Genomic DNA, 25320 nt, shown 5'->3' on the forward strand with positions numbered 1-25320 from the left:
AGTTACAGATGCAGCACTTAGGGGAAGGCAAAGCCTCAGGCAAATCTACAGACTGCACCAGCCGCTGATTTCAGTCTTCCCTCCCTCTAGTGAATAGCATTCAAGGCTCGAGCAGCCCCTTTCAGGAGGTATCCAGTCCTTTAATGACACATATTTGACTCTGTTACTAACCAGCCTCAGGTCGTGTCTGTATCAGGCACAGCAGAGCCGAGCCCCGTCTGTAAAATGCACTCACCCGAGGTTTCCTACCCCGAGAAGAGCGATAAAGCAGGCTGCTCTTCCCCGTGAGCAAACAGGGAGGAAATGCAGCTTGGTCCTGATGTACAGAAGGGCATTTCCAGCCCAGGTGGTAGCCGTGGAACTGAGTGCCAGGGCTTTAGCTCTGAAGCTGGAAGTGAGACCAGAGAAGTCAAGGTGGATGCCGTGACAGGGGCCACAACAGCTGCCCCCAGCTGTCTTCTCTGGATGCAGGTGCTTCCTCACCTCTGGATGCTTCCCACTTCAGACTGTTTCTTTGATTCGAATCTTAAATTGAGATGCAGGTTACTACAAAAGTTCACAGATGCTGTTTCTAATAAAGTAAGTGTTATCTCTAGAGATCTAGTCACCTGCAAGGAGGAAGGCCACCATCACAGGCATCATTCCCACTGAGAATTATCTATCTACGGCTAGTACCTTACCTGCTAGAAAGGACAAGCCTCGTGTCGAGACCTGAGGGACCATTTTATAACAGCAGGAGCAAGCCGGTCCTGCTTGGCCTTTTCCTCTCAGATGAGAGGCAGCATTTAGTCCCCCAGAGCTATAATCTTTTGAGAGGTAGATTAAAAAAAGCCAATGTGGGCTCTAGAGATAAGAGGAGTGTCAGTCTGAAGGTGAGGCGGTGTTGAGCAGCCTTGGCAGTTACGAAATACTGTCACATATAGAAGAAAACAGTAATGTATGGCAGCTGAGCAAACGCTTCCAGCACTTACCCTACCAATAGCAGCGCCTAGTCAGACTATATTTGCCTCCACTTGGCAACTGCACTACACTTGATAACGCATTTGCTTCTCACATTGATGGAAATTACAATTGTGTCTCCAGCTCTGAAATTCTCATTTACATTTATGACCTCCTCCAGTACATCTCCACACACACCCCCACTGCAGGAGGCTAGACTTCAGGCATATTTTCATGTGTGCCTCGATGCGGAGGCTAAATGACTGATTCACATAAGAACGGAACAATTACATGAAATACTTGCCAGAATCAGTTTATTTACTTTAAGCATCACAGTATTTATAAATATATTTTATACGTTTCCAAGACAATCTAGCATCATCCAAACAATTCTCTGAACATTGCTACAATTTATTACTTTTTTTTTAAACAACTTTATGAAAACAGGTTCACTTTCTGCTCTGAAAGTACAAAATTATTTATGAAGTTGCATTGCTTGGCAACAGAAAGAAGCAATATATTTTCTTCCATAAAAAGCAACATGTTTTCTTTGCAGTCTCATTCTGCAGGCAGGGACTATTTGAAGCAGATTCTTACAGGGCTTATTGTAGGTCACTGGGATACTAAAGTGCATCTATTTATTATTTCTTCATAGGTGTCGCATACACTTCTCAGAAATAAAAACGAAAACATAGGCTTGCTGTTTTAGGGATTGGTTTATGTTGGAAATCAAGTGCTGGCTTTTCAGGGAACGTGCTTGTACTAACCAGGAAAACCACGTACAAGTTGTGTAGGACACTTGTATAGTCACATAGGACACCTGTATATAACACATCCAACTAACAACACAACTGCTGTTTGAATAGTTTTCAAAACAGATGTAGTCCACAGCCTAAGAGTAGCCACATTGATACATTAGTAATCACAAAATAGTATTTCTTTGTATTGATATGCATACATCCTTATTTGGGGTATGTATTTATGCAAAATACAAATATGGAAGTTACTCAGGAGTGCAAGTATATTTTAATTCAAGCCCTGAGCCCAGTATTACTGTTGTAAACAAGTATTCCTTGAAAAAGACCTTAAACATACAGGCAGGCACTGGCTGGGATGGTAAATAATGCATCACCATTTCTCTAAGGAAGCCATGTTCTAAATTCTAGTTAGGTTTTAACTTCAATTTGTTTTACGTGAGTTTTAAGGGACTATTTTAAAATTAGAAATTTTAATCTTTACAGAACCACAGGCAACTCCATCTTTATACAGTATTTGACCGTTAATAAAAATATAGTTATTTTACCCTGAAAAAAACAAACCACTATTTGCACAAATTCTCTGTGTAAGTTACTTACAAATCCATAGCCCTTAAAACAATTACTAAAGTATCAGCAGTGATGAGAATTAAAGCAACGGGAAGAGAAGTGCAGACACCTTTAGGACACAAGGTAAGCATCAAGCTCCTGGCACTCGTAGCAAGCAACACTGTCTAGCACCCACTCTCGAGTCACCACGGCAACATTGTTCTTTTGCTGGATTGCTGCAAGACAAAGACACACTTGATAAAACTATTATCAGTGAGGCAAAGCAGGTTAACAGCGAGCTTCCTGATATCTTTCTGGTTAAACTACGTGTTTTACCTTTGACATCTTAAAGGCTTTGATAAAAAGCAAGTTTCTAAAAACAGCAGTGTGACGCTACTATTCCTTTTAAAAATGCGGGTAATATTGCTGCTCCGTAAAGAACAGCTGCTTGGCAAATGGTCCAGCAGGAAGTTTGGAACACCACAGAATAAACACTAAAATCAGAGCGCAGTCCCTGTTATCTTTTAACTTAATAACTCAGTGACATGTTGTATTTGCAACATCATCTTCCTGGTCCATTGTTTTGTTGAACTCCACCATAGCCTAACTCGCTTCAATTCATCCCAATATCTCATTTAAAAGCAAGTTAAGTCTGGAACACTTGTACTTTCCAGGTCTCGTGGTTTCTCTGGAGGCTTTTGACACCACAAAAAAAATATTTATAAATATAGAGAGAGATTGATATAAATTAATGCATGGTAGCTTGATATTCTTTCCAGACCAAGAGAATCTTGTCCCATCTGAGGCTTTCTGCTAGATTTTTACTAGTCAGAGAATGCTTCTACCCCTTTAGCAAACATTCTGCAGTACAGAAGGTTTCTGTAAAGCTGGTGATATGCAGGACAACTGAGCCAACAGCAAACAAACACCACCAGTATCACGTTTACAAGTTATACTGTCTGACAGACCACCTTTTGAAATTCCATTTCTGATTCTTGAAATAATATAGTCTGTCCTTTCAGACTTCAAGACATACCTCCCCATTCAAAAGTAGTAGTATTTTATTCCCATTCCTCTACCTCTACAAATCTCTGATATTTAACTATTAAAACCACTCATATGATAGAGACACTCAACATGCACCATAAGGCAATCCATGACACTAAGCAGTTTTACCTTTATAGCTTGTGCCTTCCATCCAAGCATCTGGCTGCACAACCACAACAGCAGTAGAATTCTAGGATTCCAAGATAAGAAAATAAAAATGTTATCTGTCATTAAACGACTCTCACACCTATCTGCAGAGGGTGATAAGCGGGCTCACTCTGCTTCAAAGAGGATTTCACAGAGAATGTTAAGTGGTGGTGGAAGAAGAAACACATTGGTTGCTAATTTTTTTCTGTTATTTCTTTCCAGGAATGCTGTGACTAAGTTAAGGCACTAAAGGCTTTTTGCACTGTAAGGTGAGGCTCAGTACTGATTTCAATAAATATTATCTAGCTGGCTGGCATAGAGTACTCGGATCAGTTTTCTCGGATCAGCTTTCAGCTCAGTGTAAGCTTGACTCCTAGTCCAGAGTATGGCAGCCATGCAGTTTCATATCATCGCTGCGCAGACAGTTCTCTCTAACATTCCTGTATGCACCAGTCTTTGAGGAGTCCAGGAAGGCCAGGTAATCTTTCAACATGCATATTATATAATGCAGTGAATGATCTATAGCTAAGTGCAACACTCATTAACACTTACCGTTTTGTGGGTGAACAGATGAAGTTGCTTCACTACAGAGGCACCACAAAGCTCCACCATCCATTCAAGATGCCCTGAAGAAGTCAGATAAAAAGATAAATCAGATAATCAGACAACAGATAAAACAGACGTTTAGATGTAGAGCTTAGTGATATGGTTTAGTGGAGGACTTGTTAGTGTTAGGTCAGAGGTTGGACTGGGTGATCTTGGAGGTCTCTTCCAACCTAAATGATTCTGTGATTCTTTAAGTCTATTACTACTGTGCTTTATATCGCTTTGAAACTGACGCTAGTCCCTGTATTTTGCTCCAAAGCAAACTGTCACTGCAAAAAGGATGTTGGCTTTAGTACAGAGTAAGTTCTTTCACTTTCTAGCCTGCTGAAGACATCATCTCCTTTTAACTTCTTAGCAAGGGTAACAATATCATGAAAGGGATCATCAAGTACAGCAGCCAAAGGATGGAATTCCAAGTCCCAGACGCTTTTGCCAAGTGCTTCCCTCACACTAATCAGAACAGCAACAAAAATCCAAAACAACACGTGCCCAAAAGTTAAAGAGAAAACCACCAACAATTTATTTCCTTTTACCATAAGGATGTAAGACACGAAATTCAAATTGAAATCAGAAGTTAGAACTGTGATTATCTCTCATTAACAGAAGTAGCTAAAGTATTTAATTTCCAGCAATTTGTTGAACTCATAGTGAAGAAAGTAAATAAGTCTCACAAGTGTAAGAGCCATAATTGATCATCACTGCAGCAGGTGAAAGCACTGCATCCTCTGTAGTAATTATCGTAAATGTCAAGAGGTGTAAGGATAATTCACCCAAAGTTATATTGGACAAATTGAAAGTACCTGCTGTAAAAAAAGGACCAAACCACAAAAATATGAAGAACTATACAAATATTTTAAGTAGAAAAATTCTAGTTTAAATTTAAGACATCTGCTACACTTCATTCAGTTTTAAACAAAAAGAAGCTATCCTCCCCAGCTTTTCTTTCCTATATGAACTGCTAGTTTTGTTGTGTGTTTCACTTTTAACATCTGCTAATAGAGAGAGAAGATTACACTGATGATCTGTCAACCACTAGAAAAACAAATACCTTAGAAACTGTTTATTAGGACAGCGAAAAAAGCACTCCAAATGTAAGCTTTCAGTAGCATTTAAAACAATTACCTGACAACATGATACTAATGCTTTTCCTTCATTTCTAGAGAAGCAGAGATAAATTAGATAAAACATCTGTTTTGAAATACACTAAGACTGCCAGAGCATTTTCCTGAGGACATCCAAATAGAAGAGAACACTTTCTGTTCTATCTGGAGATAGAATTGGATTAAATCCTCCACCTACACAATACCTCACGTAACTATTTTGAAAGTTTCAAAGTAAAAGATGTACAAAAGCAACCAAAAAGAGCTCAAACGTAAAATTCTGGTGAATGCATACAACCCCTCTTCAGATATACACGTGTGCGCGCATACATATTTTTAATGCTGGGAGTTTGTTCAGGTCCACCAAAATGACATACCTGTAGTCATATCAGTGAAAGGACCATAGCAGCAGATCTCAAAGTCTTTAAAGATCTGAAAAGCAAGGAACATGTTAACAGAGTACACATACAGTATCTTTACAGGATAAGATTTAGCACACTGGTTTCACTGCAATTCTAGGACTGGTTATTAAGCTAATGCTGTTTCACAAAGCATAACTGAAACTCTTTTGTTTTGCAGGTTACAAATTAAAAAAAACAACCAACCTTGTACTGCTCTATACCGATGTTATAAAGAGATAACATCCACTCTAAGCACTGAGAGTCACTTAAGCATTTTTATACATGAAAGGTGAGCTCCGTCAGCAGCACTGAAAATATGCTCAATTTGCACAATTCTGTATGTACAGAGCAGCAGAGAAAACAGAAGTAACAAATAGTCAGCTGCTCTCACCACATATCTGAAACAGTCATGCCAGGACAGGATTTTCCTCCCCGATATGCTTGTACCTTTTCAGTCAGAGACTGTCTTGCTCTCTTAGGACCTTGGTGGTTTCTCCCATTGATTACATCTCCTCTAACTTCAAAGTTCTCCTGGAAAATAAACAAGAAGCCTGAAGTTAGAGATTGAGAACACTTTCCTGGTCAGAGGTCCAGATCAAGACAGGAAGATAACAGATTTCAGAACTGGAAACTTAATTTTCTGCCCACATTTAATTCTACAGGTTTTTCAAGAAAGAATGGTAAGAGAGCAGAAATGAAATCCCTGCAGTATCCTACAATTTTTAAAGAAACACATTATAGTCAAACGATATTGAAGTGTAGCAAACAGTATAGGAGTACTCCAACAATAAAATTAATTTATCTGTAAAGTCTCATTTAATAGAAGTTAGCTATCAGTATATTCAACATCTTTTTTGTTTTATTTCAAGGCATTCATTTTGCAGATAGATTTACAACAAATATAGTGCTGCATAAACACTTCGTTCTCCGCTACTCTCACTAATACAACACTCCCCAGAAATCTGTAGTTGAGAAAAAAATCCTAATACTATCCAGAAATACAAAAAAAAATCCACTGAAATTAAGGTCATATCAAAAACTATTTCTTCTAGGAAAGGTACTAGAACAATATGCTTTCAGTAGTTGTCTACTGCAAAGTTTAACAACAACAAAAACAAGGCATCAGTATCGCTGTGTTCCAACACTATTACCTTATGCAGACTATAGATCTCTTCCTCTATGCTGTAATCCATCAACATCAACAGGAACACTTATAAAAAATATGTCTATAAGCTGCTCCAAAAATAATAAGGATCCATTATGAATTCAATAACACTCAATACCTATAGTCTAATCGTGGCTTTTGGTAAAACTAGGGTCCCATTTTTCACAGCTGGATTTGCACTTATTTCATGCTTAGACAATATCTGCGACTACTAGTAGTTCATCAATGTAACAGCATTGTTTACACATTTGATATTTTAGTCTAAACAGAAAAAAACCTACCTCATCCAGTATCATTCCTTCTTTAAAAGACTGAATTACCCCTAAATAAAAAGATAGGACAGGACAAGTCATTTTATACAGCAAAGTTGTTCTTCCACTGCCAATAGTTTGATTTCACCACTGTATTAAAATGAAGGTATTTGTACTAAGGGAAATTAAATACTGTGTTGCTTGAAAGTACTTAATGAATGTTGTCAGTTTTTTTTAAATACTAATTTTGCACTAACTGATACCATGCAGCTCAAAGACAAAGTAAGAGGGGAAAGGCACGTGACAGGGAAGGGAGCAATCCAATGCAGTTATTGGAAAGCAGAAAAAGTATTCAGAAGATAAAGCAGCTTGATGCTACTTTATTTTTTTAAAGCTATTTAGAAGAAACTGCAAAACACCAGATGCTAACATATTCAAGACGGGAAAAGATATATATATATGTATGTATGTATGTATGTATGTATTTTTATCTGGAACAAGAGAAGAGTACATTTGTTGTAGAAGTGCAGAGACTACTTTTCTCAAAAAAAAAGTTCACTTACACTGATAACTAACTACCCATTTTCTTCCTGCAATACCCAGAAAGTACTTCAACGTCCGTTCACATACCAGCTCCTTATCTGCAGAACAAACAATAACAGAGAACTTTTAGTTTTGTTATTAATGAAAAACAGCTCAGATAATTTGTACTGAAAACTAAAAGATTTTGCTAAGTGAGGCAGTGAAGTATCAAGACCAGAAAGGTTCAGAAATTCCCGTGTCCTAAAATTTCCCTCTCAAATCCACTCAACTGAAGGAAATGAGCAGAAATTAACAACATGCAGAACTTCTGGACACTTTTTTTTATTTAGTTATTAAAGATAACAGGCAAGGAAAGGCATGAATACATATCACTATAGTAATGTTAGCATAAACTTTTACGTGACTAGCCATCTAAGCTCCTCTTCTGCTCTACAAGGACAGGCACAACTTTCAGAAGACAGTTCATCCTCTTTGAATGAAGGCAGAACAATCTCTGTCTCCAAAACCACATGGCCATCCTCCTAGTGATATACTGCTCAAAGAAAAAAAGCGAGTCCATAGATTTGGACTCGCAGGATTTTCTAGATCCCTTTCTATGTAGGTTTTCAAAAGCAACGAAGGCTCATGCCGTGGATTCTACCCAAACATGAGCCATCCAGAAGTGCTTCTATGACAGTATATAGCATGCCCACACAACCAGATTTGTCTGAAAATATTTTGCTTTTTAACAATTTTTTTTTTAATTAAAACACACAAGGAAACAAAGCACTCCCACGCTGATTCTGGGAAATCAAATTAGAGAGATTTGTATTCCCAAACTTAAATACCAAAAGTTACGAATACCTTTTCCTCTAAATTATTTAAATTTATTGCTGAACCATCTGCTTGTTGGTTAGTTGTTAGTCTAGAGTCAACTATTTTACTTGTTGTGTAAATACGGGGTTTGTTCACACGGCTCCCAACAAACCTGTTTTCATTATGACGTGTGTTGTTCCATCAGTAATGTGATTAGAGAAAGTGCTTTGAGTTTTTCTGGCAAACTTCTGGACCACCATCTGAAAAGCAGTTAAAAAAAGTTAATAACGAGCAAAACATACAGTAGTTACTTTAAATTAGTGGTTTTATTCGTGTTGGCACTCAGAGTGTATGCTTCCATTAAAGACACAATAAAAGTCACTAATTTTGGCACCACCCAACAGGCTAAAGAGCTCCCAGTCAGTAGTTTATGAACCAAAAAAAATATTTCCTCCTGGAAATGCATTGTAGAAACAGTTTCGAGCTAGTTACTGATGGTCACAAAAGAAGGATCTATTAAGGATCAGTAACTAGCACTAATGTTTTACAAGACTATAATTAAAGAATTCCTTTCTTGTGCTGCTTTATTCAGAAGGCCACGAGATTCAAAAAATGCTAAGCAACAAAGACTAATGATATACAATACCTCTGCCAGGATTATTAGCAATTCAGAATTGATTAATTATAGAAATCCTCACTATGGAGCAGAATTTGGATAATGAAGCAACAGCTGAGAACAACCCAATGTGAGTTTCGGAGTTTATTATGTATGATAAACTTGTCAGCAGCTTTCATAACAAAACTTAACAAGTTTAAACACATTCTAACAAACAAAAAAAGCATTCAAATTACTTCCTCCTTAGTTAAAGCTGTCACACATGCCATTAGTGCAACTGAAACCTAGCAAAAGCAGCTTTTTTTTTTTTTTTTTTTTAAGATTACAGTGTTTCCAAACAGCCAACCACTAAAGCATCAAACAAAAAAAAAAAAAGCAGTGTAGCTGAATTTTTAGTAGTTATTAACAGTGATTTTAGCTCTCACTAAAAGACTGGTGAGAAATGTGAAAGATGTAGGAAGGCATTTCTCCCCAATGTTCTCCACAACAGTGACTATCAGACTACCAAATGCTGTAAGCAAATTCTGAGAAGGCAGATTTTCAATCCCTTGTGATTACATTCTTAAACCAGGTAAACATTGGAAAAAAAACGTGTGCCTCTTTTACCAATAAGAGGTAATTCCAAAAGCTGACCAAATCGTTTGCCATAAATTTAAGCAGCAGTGCTCTGCACCACTGGTATGAACTGAACAATAAACATGAAGGCACCAGAACAACATGGGAGTTCAGAAGCTGCCATATACATTTTTTATGATCTCTGCACATATCTCGCTTTAGAAAATGTTAGAAGAGCAGGCACTGCAGCATTTGTTTGCCAAGGCTTTCTAAAAATAAAGTCCTCTCACTCTGAAATAATGGGATTTTCCCCCTAGACAGTAGGAAGTCATTTTAAAAGTTCAGACTTCAGTAAGCTTTATAGTGCTGTTCACAGGCCACATTCTTCATATTTTTAGGAGTGAAGTCTGCCTTGAGCTGCTATAGTATGATCTGTAGATTATGCTAAGATTACCTCCAAGATTAGTTTCCAATGTAGTTAGATCTCTGTGTTGAGGACTATAGTGGTCAAGTGACACGATTTAAAAACAGATCTCTAAACATTCTGAAAGATACTTACATGTTCAGTTTGATTCAGACCCGATGCCACAATTGACATTTTTTTCCTGTTAGTCACAACTGGACTTGTAGCATTTTCTTTCCCAGCTGCATTGTGCAGGACAGATGTAGGAAAACACACGCTTCTCTTCAGTTTACATCCTTGGGAACGGCTTTTATTACCATTCTGAGCTACAGCAGAACTATTTGTTGCTTCTGCAGTTTGAAGGTGAGGAGGCTTTACAAAGGAGGAAGAGGCATTTGGACTCCTGGTCACATTTCCACAGAGATCATTTAAGACAGATGCCTTGTTTAATTTAGTCCCAGACTTCTCATCCTCATTTTCTAAAGGAAAATAAATTAATTCTTATTAATTCTTGAAATAATTTCATGCTTCTTTTTAGTCATGGTGGAAAGCTGTTGCATCACTTTTTAAGTTTACATGCTGCAATCATTTCTTGTGCTTGTTTATTTACCATTTCACCTTTACCTGTCATTACTTTTTCCTGACAGATAGCTGAGACACCAGAATACCTGTAAAATTCTTAGCAACATGTCCTGCAAGAAGCACTGATCTGCATGTGAGACAGATAACGACTCCCATCACTTTAAAAATGTTGCTCAACTCCATCCTGATGGACAGCCATACATTTAGACAGTTGGACTGCCAAACAAGACCAGCCAAACAAGAAGTAATGTCTTTTAAAATCAGTCAGGAATACAAGAGTTAAAATTCTCAATTTACTTGCCAGCAAATAGCAACTTTTGAGCGTGTGTGAAAAAACATGGACCACATCTGGAAAAAGTAGAAATAAAACCATGTTGTATCCCTTTTCAACATTACCTTCTTCACTCTGACTATATTCTTGCACTGCTTCCTGCACAGGCTTTGTCTCTTGAGGAGCTTTGTTCTCCATGACACCATCATGCTGAAGGTCTTCCTCCAAATCTGGTCTCTTTGACCAAAAGGATTTCAGAGAGGCATACGGCGGTTCAGGAGACCTTGAGAGGAAGAATTGTCATCTTTTTTCACTCCCAGTATCACAAGCATGTAGCAACAACTATGCTACTGCAATTGCTCAAAAGCTGAGAGGAATTTACTTCAAGATTCTTTTCATCTTTTTATAATACAAGGCTATAAATAAAAGCAAAAAGAAAAAGTTTACCGTTCAATTCCTAACTCTTTTACTTCACTGTTAGAAGAATCACTTGGTATAACATGGACATCATCAGCTGAAAATCCCGTTGAAGTGCTGCATTTGTGATTTGCAAAATTTCCTTCCGAGGTTGACTCTGCTCCTTTAAAAAAGAGAGCAATTCTTAAGCAAAGTAAAAGCAACTGTTCTTAATTGTTTCTTCAGATGCGAAGTCAAGCATTCTCCAAAACCTCCATCTAGATACGTTTCAGAGTGGCGAGTGTCCCCAAACAGGAGTCTACACAAAATGCTACGCCCTGAGAAGCACAGCTAATAACTACATTTGATTTCAGATACTGCCATCTACAAAGCAGAGATGTCAGCTGATATATTAGGTGGAAAAAAGTAGAAATATTAAATAGGTCAAAGACAAAGTTACACTACTTAGTGCAGTTTATTTACAAATCCCCTCAACACGTTAATGCATCTGTAGATGTAGATACAAGCAGTAGAAAGGCATTTATCTGGCAGCTGGAAGATGCCTGCAGTTTTTTTAACAAGCCATCAATAACGCTAATCAGTTTAAGCTTTTACGAGACAGAAATCCATATTCTAGAATAAGAACGTAAACATGCACCGAATTAATTCAATTAATTTTCCAGCCTGAAGGAAACTAATCGTTAATTTGCTGACTTAATCCTCAAACGTTCTATTTATAGGTATCTGTAACAGTTTGACTTACTGCCTTTAGAAATGTCACATCTCAAAACCTGTTTTATGAAGTGACAGTATTCTCAAACTGCAGTAAACTCGATGCCATGCAATTTAAGAAGTCTCCTTAACTAAGCACAGATTAGAGACTAACCAGTCTTTTAGTGTTAAATATACCGTTAATATTTTAACGGCTGAAGAGATCCGAAAAGGTAAGATTGCTGTACTGTAAAAACCATACACAGTAAAGGCATAATAAGACACTAAATGGCTTTGAATTCCAGAATGCTAAATTATCCTAATTGCCTTCAGAAAACAAAGGTAACTTACTGAAGTAAGGCCATAGAACTAGAAATATATACATATATATTTAGCAGCAAGTGGTATAATAAAACACTGGTGCCATTTATCTAAGAGTTCAACAAGAATTACATCTTTGGAAGTCTTTAAATCAGCACTGGGTGCCTTTCTAGCACTGTGAGAAGTTCAACAACGAACATCTGGACTTACTCTAGGCTTTGGTCAAAGACTGCTCTATGTTCTGTTGCAGACAGCTTGTCAAAATACTAATCTCAATACCTCCCTCTCCCTAACAAAGAAAAACTTGATATAAAGCCCTCTCACACAGACAGCAGCATGTGATTATTAAAGAATTCTTCAGCATTTATTTACTGGCAAGGACATTTGTGTTCATGTACTGTTGAGGGGATTTATGATCTACACACCACTACGGGTATTCCCCCCCCCAACCCTGGCCCCAAACAGCAACCTGACCCACATTCTATTACTTTTAACTGCCAATACCTACCTAAACTCGTTTCTGTCTCATTCTTTGATATGTTAGAGGGAAGTTTCTACCACAGCAATAGAGACCAAGTCCTTTGGGTATTCAGCCACCCTCCCAGCCCCTTACCCATCCCAGTGAAAGAAAACAGGAGAAATGACAAAACAGGAACAGGGATTAGTACTGCCAAGCCACAAGGCCACTTATACCACTGTGTCATCCAACACAGATCTGGAACAGGAGTGTTTTTAGACTGCATAGTACCTAAGTTATAAATAAAACAGGTTTGTCTCACCGAACAGCTGAATTTAAACAAATTTTAAATTGATACACGAGCAGAATTTAACACTGTAATTTGTGGTAGAGGAGAAAAAGAGCTAATAATAGCCACACAACTGTTCACAGGATAGCTAGGAAAGGTTTTGTTTGCTATTTACCTCTTTGCCTCCTTTGTTCCACTGCAAACGAGGGTAAGAGCTCGGAGTCCTGACTTCCATGTTGCTGTAGCACCGCTTCAAGCGCAGCCATTTCTTGTTGTAGCTTTTTTAGGTTGTTCTGCATAGCATTCTTCTGCTGCAAGCGATGCATGATTGTACCAACATTAGCAAACTCAGTTTTAAACAATACTATCAATTTTACAAAGACTTGAAAATTAGCAAAGGAATTATGATTTACTTTTTATTATGTGTTGAAGAGGCAACTATGATGATTTTACTGTAATAACAAACACGTGCTATGTCAAAGGAAAGAAAAAGTCATAGTCTTTTCACTGTTCAAATTATTTCAGGTTTAAAGGCTCACCATAGTTTAAGTAGTCAGGGAAAAAAACATTTTTGCAGAAATGTCTTTAAAAATTATTTTGCTCCAGTTGCATTAGCTTATATTAGCCACTTAATTTAAAAATTATTAATGAACATGAGGTATTGAGCCTCTGCACCTTTCTTCTTTATGAAAGCCTCAAAGACTGCTTACAAGAGGAATAAAATATTTCATCCTACTCTTTCCTACTTTGTCTCTTAATACTACAGTACCCACTACTAAACACACATCATGTACCTTCTCATAACAAGAGCTTCAAAGGATTCTTTTAAAAACCTAAAAGCTTCACCATACAGGATAAAGTGCTTTCCACAGTCCTGAACACTACCATTTGTAGCTCTAGCACTGACACCATGTGGAGATTCCTTGTTACTGAATCAATGAAAACAAACAAAAAACAACCCCCCTCCCACCACACAACAAACAAAACAAAAGCAACAAATAAAAACGTACACCCACCAAACAAAACCCACTGAAAATCCCCAAACAAAAGCTACCATACTTCCATTATTCCATTCAAGCCAGACAAATCCTTTCTGCCCCCTGATGTAGCTTCGTTAATAATATCCTACAAGTTGACCATGTTTTGCACTGATGCAGTATATGGAACAACCACCCATACAGCACAAAACTGCAGCTCAACCTTCTTTGAAATACATTAAAACCCATAGTAATCTTAATGCTCAAGAGGGAGATTTGGCATGAGACTTCCCTTGAAGTTATCAAATACAAAAACAAACAAAAACCTCACACCAATAACCTAATACATAAATTCAATTAAACAGTAATCAAAAAATTAATATCGGAGAAAAGATGCTGTGCTAGACAGATCTTTCCACTGAACACTGCTCTTACTCTTATTTACAATATTCTAACACTGATTTTTTTTTTTTTTAATCTTTACCCTTTAAAAGGTAAGGCTTCATTCCTCTAAATATAAGGACTGGATTTTTCGTAGCCCTTATTATCACCAATCATTATAAATTCCACAGCAATGAAGCCTTTAAATATAGGGAGCTGAGGCTTCCAACATTGGTCAAGAATAGAGATTTATTAACTATCAACTTCCACAACTAAGCACCATAATCAACCACGTTGATAAATATGAAAATGAATATGAATGAAAAATGAATAAACCACGTAACAAGCTACAGCCATTAAAATGTACCATTACCATGGAAGACAAAGTCAGACACACAATGGCATAGAAGCCATTCGACAGTTTTTGATTAATTAGGCCCTTGAATGTAACCTGTTATGCTGAAAGCAGTTTCCCATTGCATAGACTTCACAGATTTGCTTATATCCTAGAATGCATACTAGGCAGTGATACTGGAAATGTACATAAACTACATTTATAATTCAGCGTGTAAACTCACTCACCTGTGTAGAAAGGATTTCACCCTGAGAGAATGGTCCACATGAATCCCCTACATGACTTGTTTCACTGTCATATCCAGATGCTTCACCTTGAAGGAGATGGAAGATAATCCAAGTTAGTTATAGGAAAAAAACCACAATAACAAACCAAGCTATTCACATTTTTTATCACACAGTCTCTTTTAGCCAAATTTTAACTATAATGATAAAATGACAAGGTTTGGAAAGACTTAAGTTAGAAGCCCAGGGCTACTTCAAGTGAACCTTTCAAAGAACATCATGCCACATGTACGGCACAGTAAACAGAACACAAGGGAAGCGTTTTAACAGTGATGAAAGAGTCCTAAATATTTAGGAAAGCCATAAAAAGGTCAAAATAAGTACTACAGAATTCTATGGCCAATTTCAACAAACGTTTCATCTGCAGAAACAGCTTCGGAAGGCTCTATGAAGCTTTACTGATAGATCCAAGTATAACATTATAACAAATCTAGTATTTCACTCAAAAATTAATTCCCATCAGACAGACTCAGGCTGGCTGCTGGTGCCCAGTCAAGTCAATCCATTTTTGCTCTGAACAAAGAACACTAGGAAGCTTAATTTCTTAATTTCCAGGAAATAAACCACTAAGTTTTTTTGTTTGATTGCTTTGAGCTGATACGGTCCTTTCCAAGAGCCAGCACCACGTAAACACAGGGCAAAGTTCCCATGCAACCTTCAAGAACTTACAGACAATGACATTACAAACACAGCTGAGGAAATAAAAATCTTGGTTTGTACCTAGGTTTGTCCCCTGGTTTGGGTCTTCTTGGCATTCATCTTTGGAGTTTGTTTTTCTTCTCTTCAGTCCTCCAGTGCAACTTTGAAGGGTTTCTTTGCTCTCGCTCACATTGCTCGGTTGTTTGGATGCGTGACCTTGTAATAAAGGTTTCTTCAGCTCCTGCGCTCCATCAACTGACTCTTCAGACACGTTGGACTGGGAAGAAAACAAGTTCACAGAGCATTCTGACTCCTGGCTTGGTGAAGCACAGCCATTGCTTTGGGCAGCGTCAGGTGTTTTCTGCACGTTGTTGTCCTCACGACTTCCACCCCGAGGCAACGCGCTGGGATTTCCTGAAGACCCCACCGCAGACGTCATCTGCTTATTGGTCTGCAAAGGTGTGCTTACTGACTTGCCAAATATTAATGCCTGAAAACATGGCAAGTCTTCATCCTCACTAGATTCTTCAGATGAAGACTGCAGTTTCTGTGCCCTTCTCCGAGACCTCCGAATCCCTTTAGGTCGTGGCTTGGAACTACCACCTCCGTTGTTTCGTTCTTTCACCAAGTCACTTTTTACAAACACGGCAGAACTGTCTTTCCTACGAGCTTCACAAAAGCTGACGTTCTCTTCACTATCATCGTCGGAGCACATTAAGCCATCGGGGGTTTCAGACATATCTGTACAATCACCGCTGCCTTTGAAAGGTTCTTCTAGAGTCTCTGCAACTAAACACTCCGGCACCCCTATGCTGGCAGTTTGGGTTGATTCTTCTTCATTGCCCTTTACTCGACTTCTTTTGCTACTTCTTTTTTCAGTGTCTTTGCAGTTGAACTCTGCAGACCTTTGCTGACAAGCTATAGGACAAGCCATTGATCCGGGCTGAAAACATAGCACTGGTCCTTCGCTGTCAACAAATTTGGCCTTTTCTGCTTGATCGCTTTCTGAACTGAAGCACGTTTCACTGACTGTGTTAAGATCTGTCCTCTGGAAAATGTGCTCTTCTGTATTACTCTGATCACTTTGACTTCTACTGCTTTTGACTGGATTCTGTCTCAACGCACTTTCTGCCCCTACATCAGTTGACGCTGTCTTTTCACTTCCCCGCTCTCCCTTTTGTGGTCTGTTTTGTGGTCTGTTTTTGCCTTCACTCCTAGCAGCACCCATTCTTACCGGTGTCATCAAATTCCCTCGATTAGCAACCTGTGAAACATCTTGACAGTCCCCAGAGCACGCACATTCAGCATTGCTGACAGTGCACGACACCGGACTAGCACAAGCAGATTCATAGCTCTTCATCTTCCCTCTCTCACAAACATCACTCAAGTTCTCGGCAGTTTTCTCTTTGTGCAAGTTTTCTGTATTTAAATATTTATCATGCCTTTTTTCTACCTGAGCAGCACATGAAATTTTTAGCTTCTCAGATGCAACGCCATCTACTTCACATGCTTTCCTGGGAGTAGGATAAAGGCTAAACGATAGACGCTTTGAATTCCTAAATATATTTCGCAGATACTGCGTGTCTAGCTCACTGTCTTCAGATTCCTTGGTCAGTTCTGAAACATTTTTAGCCATCGATGACTTTTCAGTTCTGAGGCCCTCTGGAACGTTTTGTGTACAGCGCTCTTTGTCCTGGGGTAAAGTAGTACACGATTCAGCCCTCTTCCCTTCAGGCAGGTGGGAAGCAGTTTGCACAACAGTCTTTGAAGGAGACTGTAGGCAGAAGGGGTTACCTAGCACCTCACCTTCTTGCGAACCTGCTTTGGGTGAAGAGGAATTAAAATTTGAATGCTGGTGTGAAGGTGCAGGATTGAACAGCCTTTTTCCAGTTTCTGCAGTCTCGGATGAATTTTTTGGACTAATCTGTACTGCATTTGCTTCCAAATCAGCACTCTCCAGATTGGTGAGTGGCTTGCAACTCAATATACCCTGCTGCTCACACAGGTCTTTGCATTCAGAATCGTGAACTAACACAGTCTTTTCAACTCCAAAGACAGACCCTTCCTGGTCACTGTCACGTTTGCTTGCTTCCTTAATTACTACCCTTTTTGCCGTCTCTTTTGTCATTTCTTCAGAAAGTAACTGGAGCCTCCTACTGCGCCTGACTTGCCGTTGCTCAGAATCAACATTCCTTGGTTCTTCACTGCTTGGGTAGCTCTCAATCAGTGTCTCAGCTGGATCAGGAGAACCAGAGTTTTTATCCACTACTAACTGTAAAGCGCGCATAGTTCTAGTTGAACGTCTGCATCTTTTTGCTGCAGAACTTGTATTTTTAGTGCTCTTCTGATCAGAGTTATTCAGTTCTAGCTCTCCATCGGAGTGCTCGCACATCACCTTTTCAGTAGCATTTTTCAACATGGATCCTCCTTCCTCAAATTCTGCTAGCGTACTACCCTTCCTTTTCTCAGGCGGGGGATTCTCCTTAACAGCAGAACTTTCATTGCATTTTTTCTTTTCAGCATCTCCAAGGCACGAGTTAACACTTTGAGGGCATCCACCTGCCTCCTCTAGATCTTTTTTCTTGATGAAGTCCTCAGGCTGTAGGTGACGGGCAGCCTTCCTTTTTCGTTTTAGGCTGTCTTTTCTGGAATTATTCAAGCACTCCTGAACAGCAGGCACATCTTCCTTTTCTGCAGTAGGTAAGATCTCTTTCATGATAATAGGGGGATTTGACTTCCTCTCTCTCTCATATGTTTTACCAAATATTTTGTCTTTGATGCTGTCTTTTTTTTGTTTGGACCATCTCCTGTTTCCTTCAGACACTGTAGTTTCCATGAAACCTACCACAGGGCTAGTCTTCTCTGAAATAGATGAATCTTTATCTGATAAAGCATCTCCTTCACCCGAAACATCACTTGCCTCAGCAGGATCATCACGGGATGAATTGGAAGATAGAATCTCATTGCTTTTTGAAAACCACTCATTGACTTTCTGAATGCTTCGTTTCAATCTCTTCCTAGAAACCTGATGCAGTGTAGGACAGTGTCGTGTCTCTGGCTGAAGGAGCTTCTCTAGGGGAGATTCTTTTTCAGAATCATTCTCAGATTCACACATTTCCACATCTTCCACACTTTGCACAACAGCATCTATTTCCTTGCTTTTATCCAGTCTGTTCTCAGAGCTGTCTTCTAAGTCAAACTCTTGACTTAGATAACTGCACTGAGTTTGCTGTGCATCCATTTCTTCTGCATTCTTAGAAAAAGACGTGTCCCCGTTCTTTAAGGGACTGGCATTATCTATTCTGTCACACCTCTCTGTGAGCAGGTCTGTGGCAAGAATGTTTAAAGGAGAACTCTGGCATTCCACCTCATTCACCTGGTCAGGATTGGCATGTTCAGTGACGTTTTGCGTGCTTTTCTTGCTCAAGGCTTCCTTTGAGAAATCACTTTCACCTGAAGATAAGCATTATGAATTATTAAGTCCTATTTTAAATGCACAGGAACAATAACAAGCTTAATGGCTTCTATTTGGTTTACCAGACAGTGCTCTCAACTTGTGTTACAAGGGACAATATAATGGCTTATATAGACCAAAGGAGCTTTGCACTATGATCAAGTTAATTTTCTCTTCCGTTTCTGTGCACAGAATGTGCACATTAAGTGCCTAGTCTACAGGCAGTCTTCTATTATACTGTCACTAGCTGTAGGCATCAACAAAAGTACAGAACACAAGACTACAAGAATATATATTTAACAGCGTGAAATCAAAATGTTAACTCGTGGTCTTTCTTCCAAGCTTTCCTCTCAACCATTTTTGTCACTAAATTAATGAACGCACCTATCGCATTTGGTAGAATTATTTCTTTAGCTCTTGGCTCCGTAGGTCGTGTATTGCAAGAATATTCGTTCCCCTTCTCAGGGCTCTTAGATTCTTCTAGCTTTTCTTGAGGTGAAATCTGAACCACTTTGTTTCCTACCCTGTTGGGAAGGAAAAAAAAAACCATCTACTTTCATTACAGAGCTAACCACGATTTGACATAATAGGAGACAATTTAATTTTCCCCTTATTGCTGTTAGAAATACCTTTTATATAAATTAGCCTGCTGAGTAAAGACAACTATGCATGACTGACACTTCCCACAACTAGATCCCTTCAGCACTTCAAATACTTTAAACAGCCTCCCCCCCAGTCCTGAACTCGATTTTATTTTCTAAGGCATACTACAAGCTTTTCTTCAGAAGCATTAATGTCCATGTAAAAGACAAAATATTTAGGAAACAGCTTGACAGCATACCATATGACAAGCTAACAGGAATCAACTAGCCATTTCACCGATGCCTCAAAGCTGAAAATCACTTGAGAGCTTGAGGACTCCTATCAGTCCTATGCTAAGTAACTAAACCAGAGCAATGGGAATACTGAACTGTCATCTTCAGAAAACACGAATTCCTTAATAACCTTTACTTACCCAGTATTGCCTGCCTGTTTGCAAAGCTCTTCAGATGAATCAGTGCCTAAAAACAAATCAGCTGTTATTCTGCGTGAAAGGATTCAGAGAAAGGCGACTTGTCAGCCTCAGTGTTTATTATCACAGAGGCATGTGCGCTTAGTTCTTTGCAGAGGCAGATGCTTTCAACTTTCATCAGATCAGATCAAGTTTAACTGACATAATTATCACAATTTCAGTGTACAAATATCTACACAGCTCCAGCATAAAGGTTTGCTTCCTGTTCCAGGGGATGAGGTTTTTAAAAACAGTGACTGGTAAGAGAGTTAGTAAGAGATAATTTCTAATTTCCAAATTTATATAGGAAACAGTTGCCTGCATTTAGAACTGGAAGTCAGAGCATTATGTTTGAATTTCTGTCTCAGATCCTTTGCTCAATATTGGTAGAAGGAATAGTAATCCTTACAAAACAGCAGTTATCGTTTAGTTACACATAACTTTAGATTTGTCAGTCTGTTTTATATTTCACTCTGTTCTCACTTCAGGCATTGAGAATAAACCAGTGCTTTTAAAGACATTGAACTTTTTCATCTTTCATTACTTTGCAAGCATCATATTTGAACTTAGCCAATATAGATCTACAACAGCTCTTACCAAGCTCTATAAATACTCCTTTTTCAAAGTCACATTTCTGTTTTCGGTTTCTTAGGGAACACCTTTTCACACTGGTGTCTGTACGCTGTGCATCCACATTAGCTCCCTGCGGACAGAAGAATAGAAAGGAATAGTTATTAATAACAGTAGGTTATTTAACAACAAATAAATGAAACAAAACAACCCCAAAGTAATTACTACATAGGGGGGCTGATATGAATGAACTAAGGCAAAGTATTTAAATCAGCAGCCTCTATGTAAAATGCCAATATAAGTAACTTATTACCATTACTTGTACTTTATTATCCATTCTGGTATCAGGAATAAGATGCATTAATAAAAACAATTGTCATGCATTTAACAACTTAAATCAATAAGAGTTTTATCATACTTAATATTCTATTCAGTACAAGTTGCAAAGAACAATTAATAATGCACTGTGAACAGACTCATACATGTAGCGGTCACCCTAAGTCAGGTTAATTCATGGTCTTACCCATAAAAAAGTAAAAAGCCTCTACAAATAGTTATTTGACAGCCTCACTAAACAAGCTGTAAAGGAAAAGCTTTCAACCCTAGTATCAGTAACAGAATATATTAAGGCAGTATTATCTTTTCATGACTTCTCTTCTTTTTTAAGTTCAAGTAAATTTATGCAAGCAACTTTTTAACAAGACAGAAATATTCAGATATTCTTGTCTGAAATAATATTCAAACAGGAATCCGAAAGCAAAATGAAATCTCATATTCCATTCACCTATGTACATGCATATACACACATTCCAAATAAAACCCTAACCAATCCAAAAAATACATTGCGCCAAAAAAATAATATTACCAAGGTGCAGTTTTCTTGTTCATTTTCTTTAGCACTTTTCCTGTTTCTGAAACCCTTACTCTGGATGACAGAACTTTCATTACATGGAAGCTTTGCAGTAGTGGCTTCTGTGGATGATTTAGGAAGGTGATGGCTGTTTAAAACTAGAAAGTGTCAACAGAAATAAATTACAAAAATATTTTCTTACATTGAGCATGACAGCAGGTGTCTACTCATAAAATAGCCTAGTACTGACCCTATTACCTGAAATAAGTACTGAAATGTTAAGTTAAATCTTGGTAACTAATTTTCCCCCAAAATTTTACTTTTATGGATAATCTAGGAAGAAAGTGGTCCAGCAGTAGTGATTTTAGAATGACTGAACAAGTTAAGAACTTGAAAAGAAAGTCTGGTTTTTAATAGCACAACGTACTCCTTACTATGAAAAAAAATAGATAAATCTCAACAGAACAACATGTTATTCAAAATAGAAACAAACTTCTTTGACTTGCCAATACCTTTTACAAGGCACTGAGTGCTAGAAAGGATCAATTTGGAGTCCAAAAGGATAGCGCTGAATGGAACAAGTTAACATATACTGTTAGGGTACTTACTAATTCATGCCCCAAGATTTTCAAAGAAGTTAAAGCTGCAAAACTGGGTGTAATGACAAATCGAGAACAAGTCTTCGCCACAGAGTTATAAGTTAAAGATTATTTGATACTCATTCAGCCATACTTTGGGAGCTGAAAGTTAGAGCACAGCTTGGAATCATCGAACATACAGTAAAAACCCTTAAGAAAGTTTAAGATACTATTGTAGGAAAATTAGGGGAACTTTCAAGGGAACTTGTGCTTCTATACCCAAGAAAACACTTTCAAAAATTCTTCCCATATTGAGTACCACACAGTAAATGAAACACCCAGTAAATAACTATGACAAAAATGTCAAATTCATAACACTTACATTTTACTCCAGTGTCAAGCTCAAATGCGTGGATAGCTTCCAACAGTCCTTCGATCAGCTGCTTAAATCTGGAATTTTCTGTAAGACCTCTGAAATAACACCACCACATGAGATGTTTTTAAGGCAAACATATGGATAAGCTATGAACAGTTCTCTTAGAATATAGACTGAATAAAAAAAGGAGGAGTAAAGCTGCAAAGCGGAACATGAGACAATAGAAAACTGCGACCAAGGAGTATCAACACAGGAGTATCCCAAAACAGCCCACTATTGTAATTAAAACATTATCACAAAGGGAAAATGTCTAATACTTTTCCTCATGTAGGTTTAGCACAGAGAAACTAGCTGTAATGACTGAACAACAATACAGTCTATAATTGATAGCACAAACATTTGCTAAGAACAGCGTCTGTGACCTGTGATCACAGGTCACTGTACTGAGGTAAAGCGTTACTCCTTCGGAAACTGACAGTTCCCTCAATCATTTTTCCTTTCACTTTTCTGCTAAGACATTTATGAAACGATTCATTTTCTCCTCAGAGTTCAAACCTTTCATCCCCAAGCCCACTTGCAAAGATGCATTACCTCTTCGTAACTTCAGTCTTACACAGAGGACACTGTGCCACACCTTTTTTCTTTCTGCTGAGGAGTTTATACATACAAAACCTAGAAAAAAAGAATAATCACAATGCAGCACTTAGTAGAAATCCTTCATTATCAAGCTGAATACCTGGATTCTTATTCACATGTTACTATGAATTCATCAATCCAACGTGGTAAATTTGTGCAACTGCAGTTATTGGTTATTCAGAATGTATGTTTTCCCCTTAAAATAGCCACATATTACGTTATCAAAACACAGGATGCATCTTTAGTAGTAAAGTAGTATAATACTTCTGTGAATAAGAACAGAGTGACTAAGCATTGCAATTATAAGTTCGCAAACCTACCTGCAGAATATGTGATCACATTTTGTTGAAACTGGCTCTTTCACTACATCCAAGCTGCAGAAAAAAGATAGAAAATGAAAACATAACTTCTGTGTTCTTGTTTAAAAATAGCAGCAAGAAAACGAGCTTCAAAAATACAGTCACTTTCCTGAATTTAAACTTGGTGTTGGAACACTAACAGCTTCTCTTTCAATTCTGACCTCCCATGCAAAGGGCAAAGGCCTTTGTAAAGGAAAGGTACAGGAGCCCATATAGTAGAAAACAAAAAAAATATACCTTTATGTCTTAAAAACAGCAGATACAGGAAAGAGTTTCCATTCTTGCTCTTGTGACATTAAGTCCGTGAATAACCAAGCCACCCATCCAGCAGTCACACCTCAGCAAGAAGCATGCTGCCTTTTCAGAAGGATTAGGATTAAAGTCTTTTTTCTCCCCCTCCTGCGTAGCTCTATAGACATTCTATATTTTCTACTCTGTGCTTTTGCAGTAAATGATGTCATCGACACAGAAATTATTTTGGTTCTCCAAAGGCAGTAATGTAACATATTAAATACACATAAGGAAGATTTAAGGGTTTAAAAACATTTGCCACAATAGACAAAAAAAAAAAAAATCTGCAACACAGTTCACCAGCAGCAAGTCCTTTAACAACTAATCGGACATTGTAAATATCTAGGCATTAGACAGAAATTATGCTATTTGTGCATTTGTTTACATTGCAGAAGTACAAACCACACTTACCTTTCAGTGACAAAGATCCACACTGCTTTACAAACAATGCTCTAATCAGATAAGTTGTGTGTTTTTTTTTTAACTTCAATTGGATAGAGCACCGAGTCATTGAGGTGGCATCACGAAAACAATGCTTGCCAGAATATACGAGCAAAATGCACTTCCTGTCTTGCGTTTGCTCTTAGACAACACCAACGTCAACTCATTTTAAAACGTTACTCTTTGTATTTCCTTATGACCACGCCACTCACAAAACGCTTCACCAGAAGAGAAAAAGTAAAGACAAAACCCAAACGTCGTGCGATTCCCCGGCCGTACCAAATGGGGCACTCCAAGTTCTTCTGCATAGCCGAGAGCACGTTCTGCACCTCTCCAACGGCAACCACGGCCAGGTCCATGCTTCGCAGCCCGAAATACCTGCAAACAGTGAAAAAACACGAACAATCGGTTGCGTTCCTGGGCCGCCCCGCTCTGTGATAACGTTTTCCCCCCACGGCTTCCCCCGACACGCCACGAGGGTCACGGAATCGCGGAATACCCCGAGCTGGGAGAGACCCACAGGGATCACCGAGCCCAACCCCCGGCTCCACACGGGGCTACCCCAAAAATTCAGCCCTGAAGATTCAGCCCCGGGCCCGAACCTCAGCCCCTGGCTCCGGGGAGAGGCTTCCCGAGCCTCCCGCACCCAGGGAGGACCCGTAAAGCGCCACGGGACGGCTCCGAGCCCCGCCGCGCGGCCTGAAGGGCGCAGGGGGGAGCCCCGCGGCCGTTCCCCGGGCTGCGGCTCCGGGAGGAGGCCGTGGGGAGGCTGCCCGGAGGAGGCCGCCCGGAGGAGGCCGCCCGGAGGCCGCCCGGAGGCCGCAGCGCTCCCCCCCACGCTCCTCACCCGCCCGCCGCCGCCCTGTCGCATTTCGCGCCCTTTCCGCCAGCCAGGAAAACAACACACCCGAACAGCCAATCGCACTCGCCGACTGCGTCACGCGGTCCAGGAAACGCCATCTTATTCGCTGCTTTTTTGGCGAAGGGCCCTCCCTCTGTTGCCACGGCGGGGAACGAGGCGCCTGATTGGCTGCGGTGTTCCCTCGTGACCTCCAGCTCCTCAGCGGGCGTTGCGCCCGCGCGGCACGCTGTATTGTGGGAGTGCCGGAAGTGCGCGGCCGTTGGCTCGCCGCCCGTCCTCCCGCTTCCGGCTTCCCCGGGCCGTGTTATTGTTGTGCT

General features: G+C 39.2%; 1 protein-coding gene across 6 annotated transcripts; it reads right to left on the reverse strand.

Annotated features, from left to right (window-relative positions):
* Window positions 1-1236: 1236 nt before the first annotated feature.
* Window positions 1237-25291, reverse strand: BRCA1 (BRCA1 DNA repair associated). Of its 6 annotated transcripts, none has more exons than XM_040536520.1 (23): window positions 25049-25291; window positions 24421-24519; window positions 23371-23424; window positions 23006-23086; window positions 22421-22509; window positions 21477-21618; window positions 20638-20747; window positions 20005-20050; window positions 19374-19513; window positions 15617-18988; window positions 14840-14925; window positions 13075-13210; window positions 11173-11305; window positions 10851-11008; window positions 10029-10351; window positions 8471-8558; window positions 7524-7601; window positions 6991-7031; window positions 5992-6075; window positions 5521-5575; window positions 3990-4063; window positions 3420-3480; window positions 1237-2479 (listed from the first exon to the last, which is right to left on the reverse strand). In XM_040536520.1, the coding sequence occupies exons 1-23, from the start codon at window positions 25099-25101 to the stop codon at window positions 2376-2378; spliced, it is 5607 nt and encodes a 1868-aa protein (XP_040392454.1). In that variant the 5' UTR covers window positions 25102-25291; the 3' UTR covers window positions 1237-2375. The 6 variants fall into 6 exon arrangements, with proteins under 6 accessions (XP_040392454.1, XP_040392455.1, XP_040392459.1 ...); XM_040536521.1 differs by having other exon boundaries at window positions 20638-20743; window positions 21476-21618; XM_040536525.1 differs by having other exon boundaries at window positions 20638-20743; window positions 21476-21618; window positions 24989-25051.
* Window positions 25292-25320: the final 29 nt, after the last annotated feature.

Source organism: Cygnus olor, chromosome 25, assembly GCF_009769625.2.
Source record: "Cygnus olor isolate bCygOlo1 chromosome 25, bCygOlo1.pri.v2, whole genome shotgun sequence".
Classification (NCBI taxonomy): Eukaryota; Metazoa; Chordata; class Aves; order Anseriformes; family Anatidae; genus Cygnus; species Cygnus olor.

What these genes read in the sequence shown, in the direction of transcription:
- BRCA1 (XM_040536520.1), bottom strand. Translation starts at nt 25,101, where the DNA reads ATGGCGTTTCCTGGACCGCGTGACGCAGTCGGCGAGTGCGATTGGCTG. An exon ending in AATTCTACCAAATGCGATAG is followed by an intron (nt 18,989 to 19,373) that starts GTGCGTTCATTA and finishes GCTTATCTTCAG; the next exon opens with GTGAAAGTGATTTCTCAAAG. An exon ending in AAAGAGTTAGGAATTGAACG is followed by an intron (nt 11,009 to 11,172) that starts GTAAACTTTTTC and finishes CTTCCTCTCAAG; the next exon opens with GTCTCCTGAACCGCCGTATG.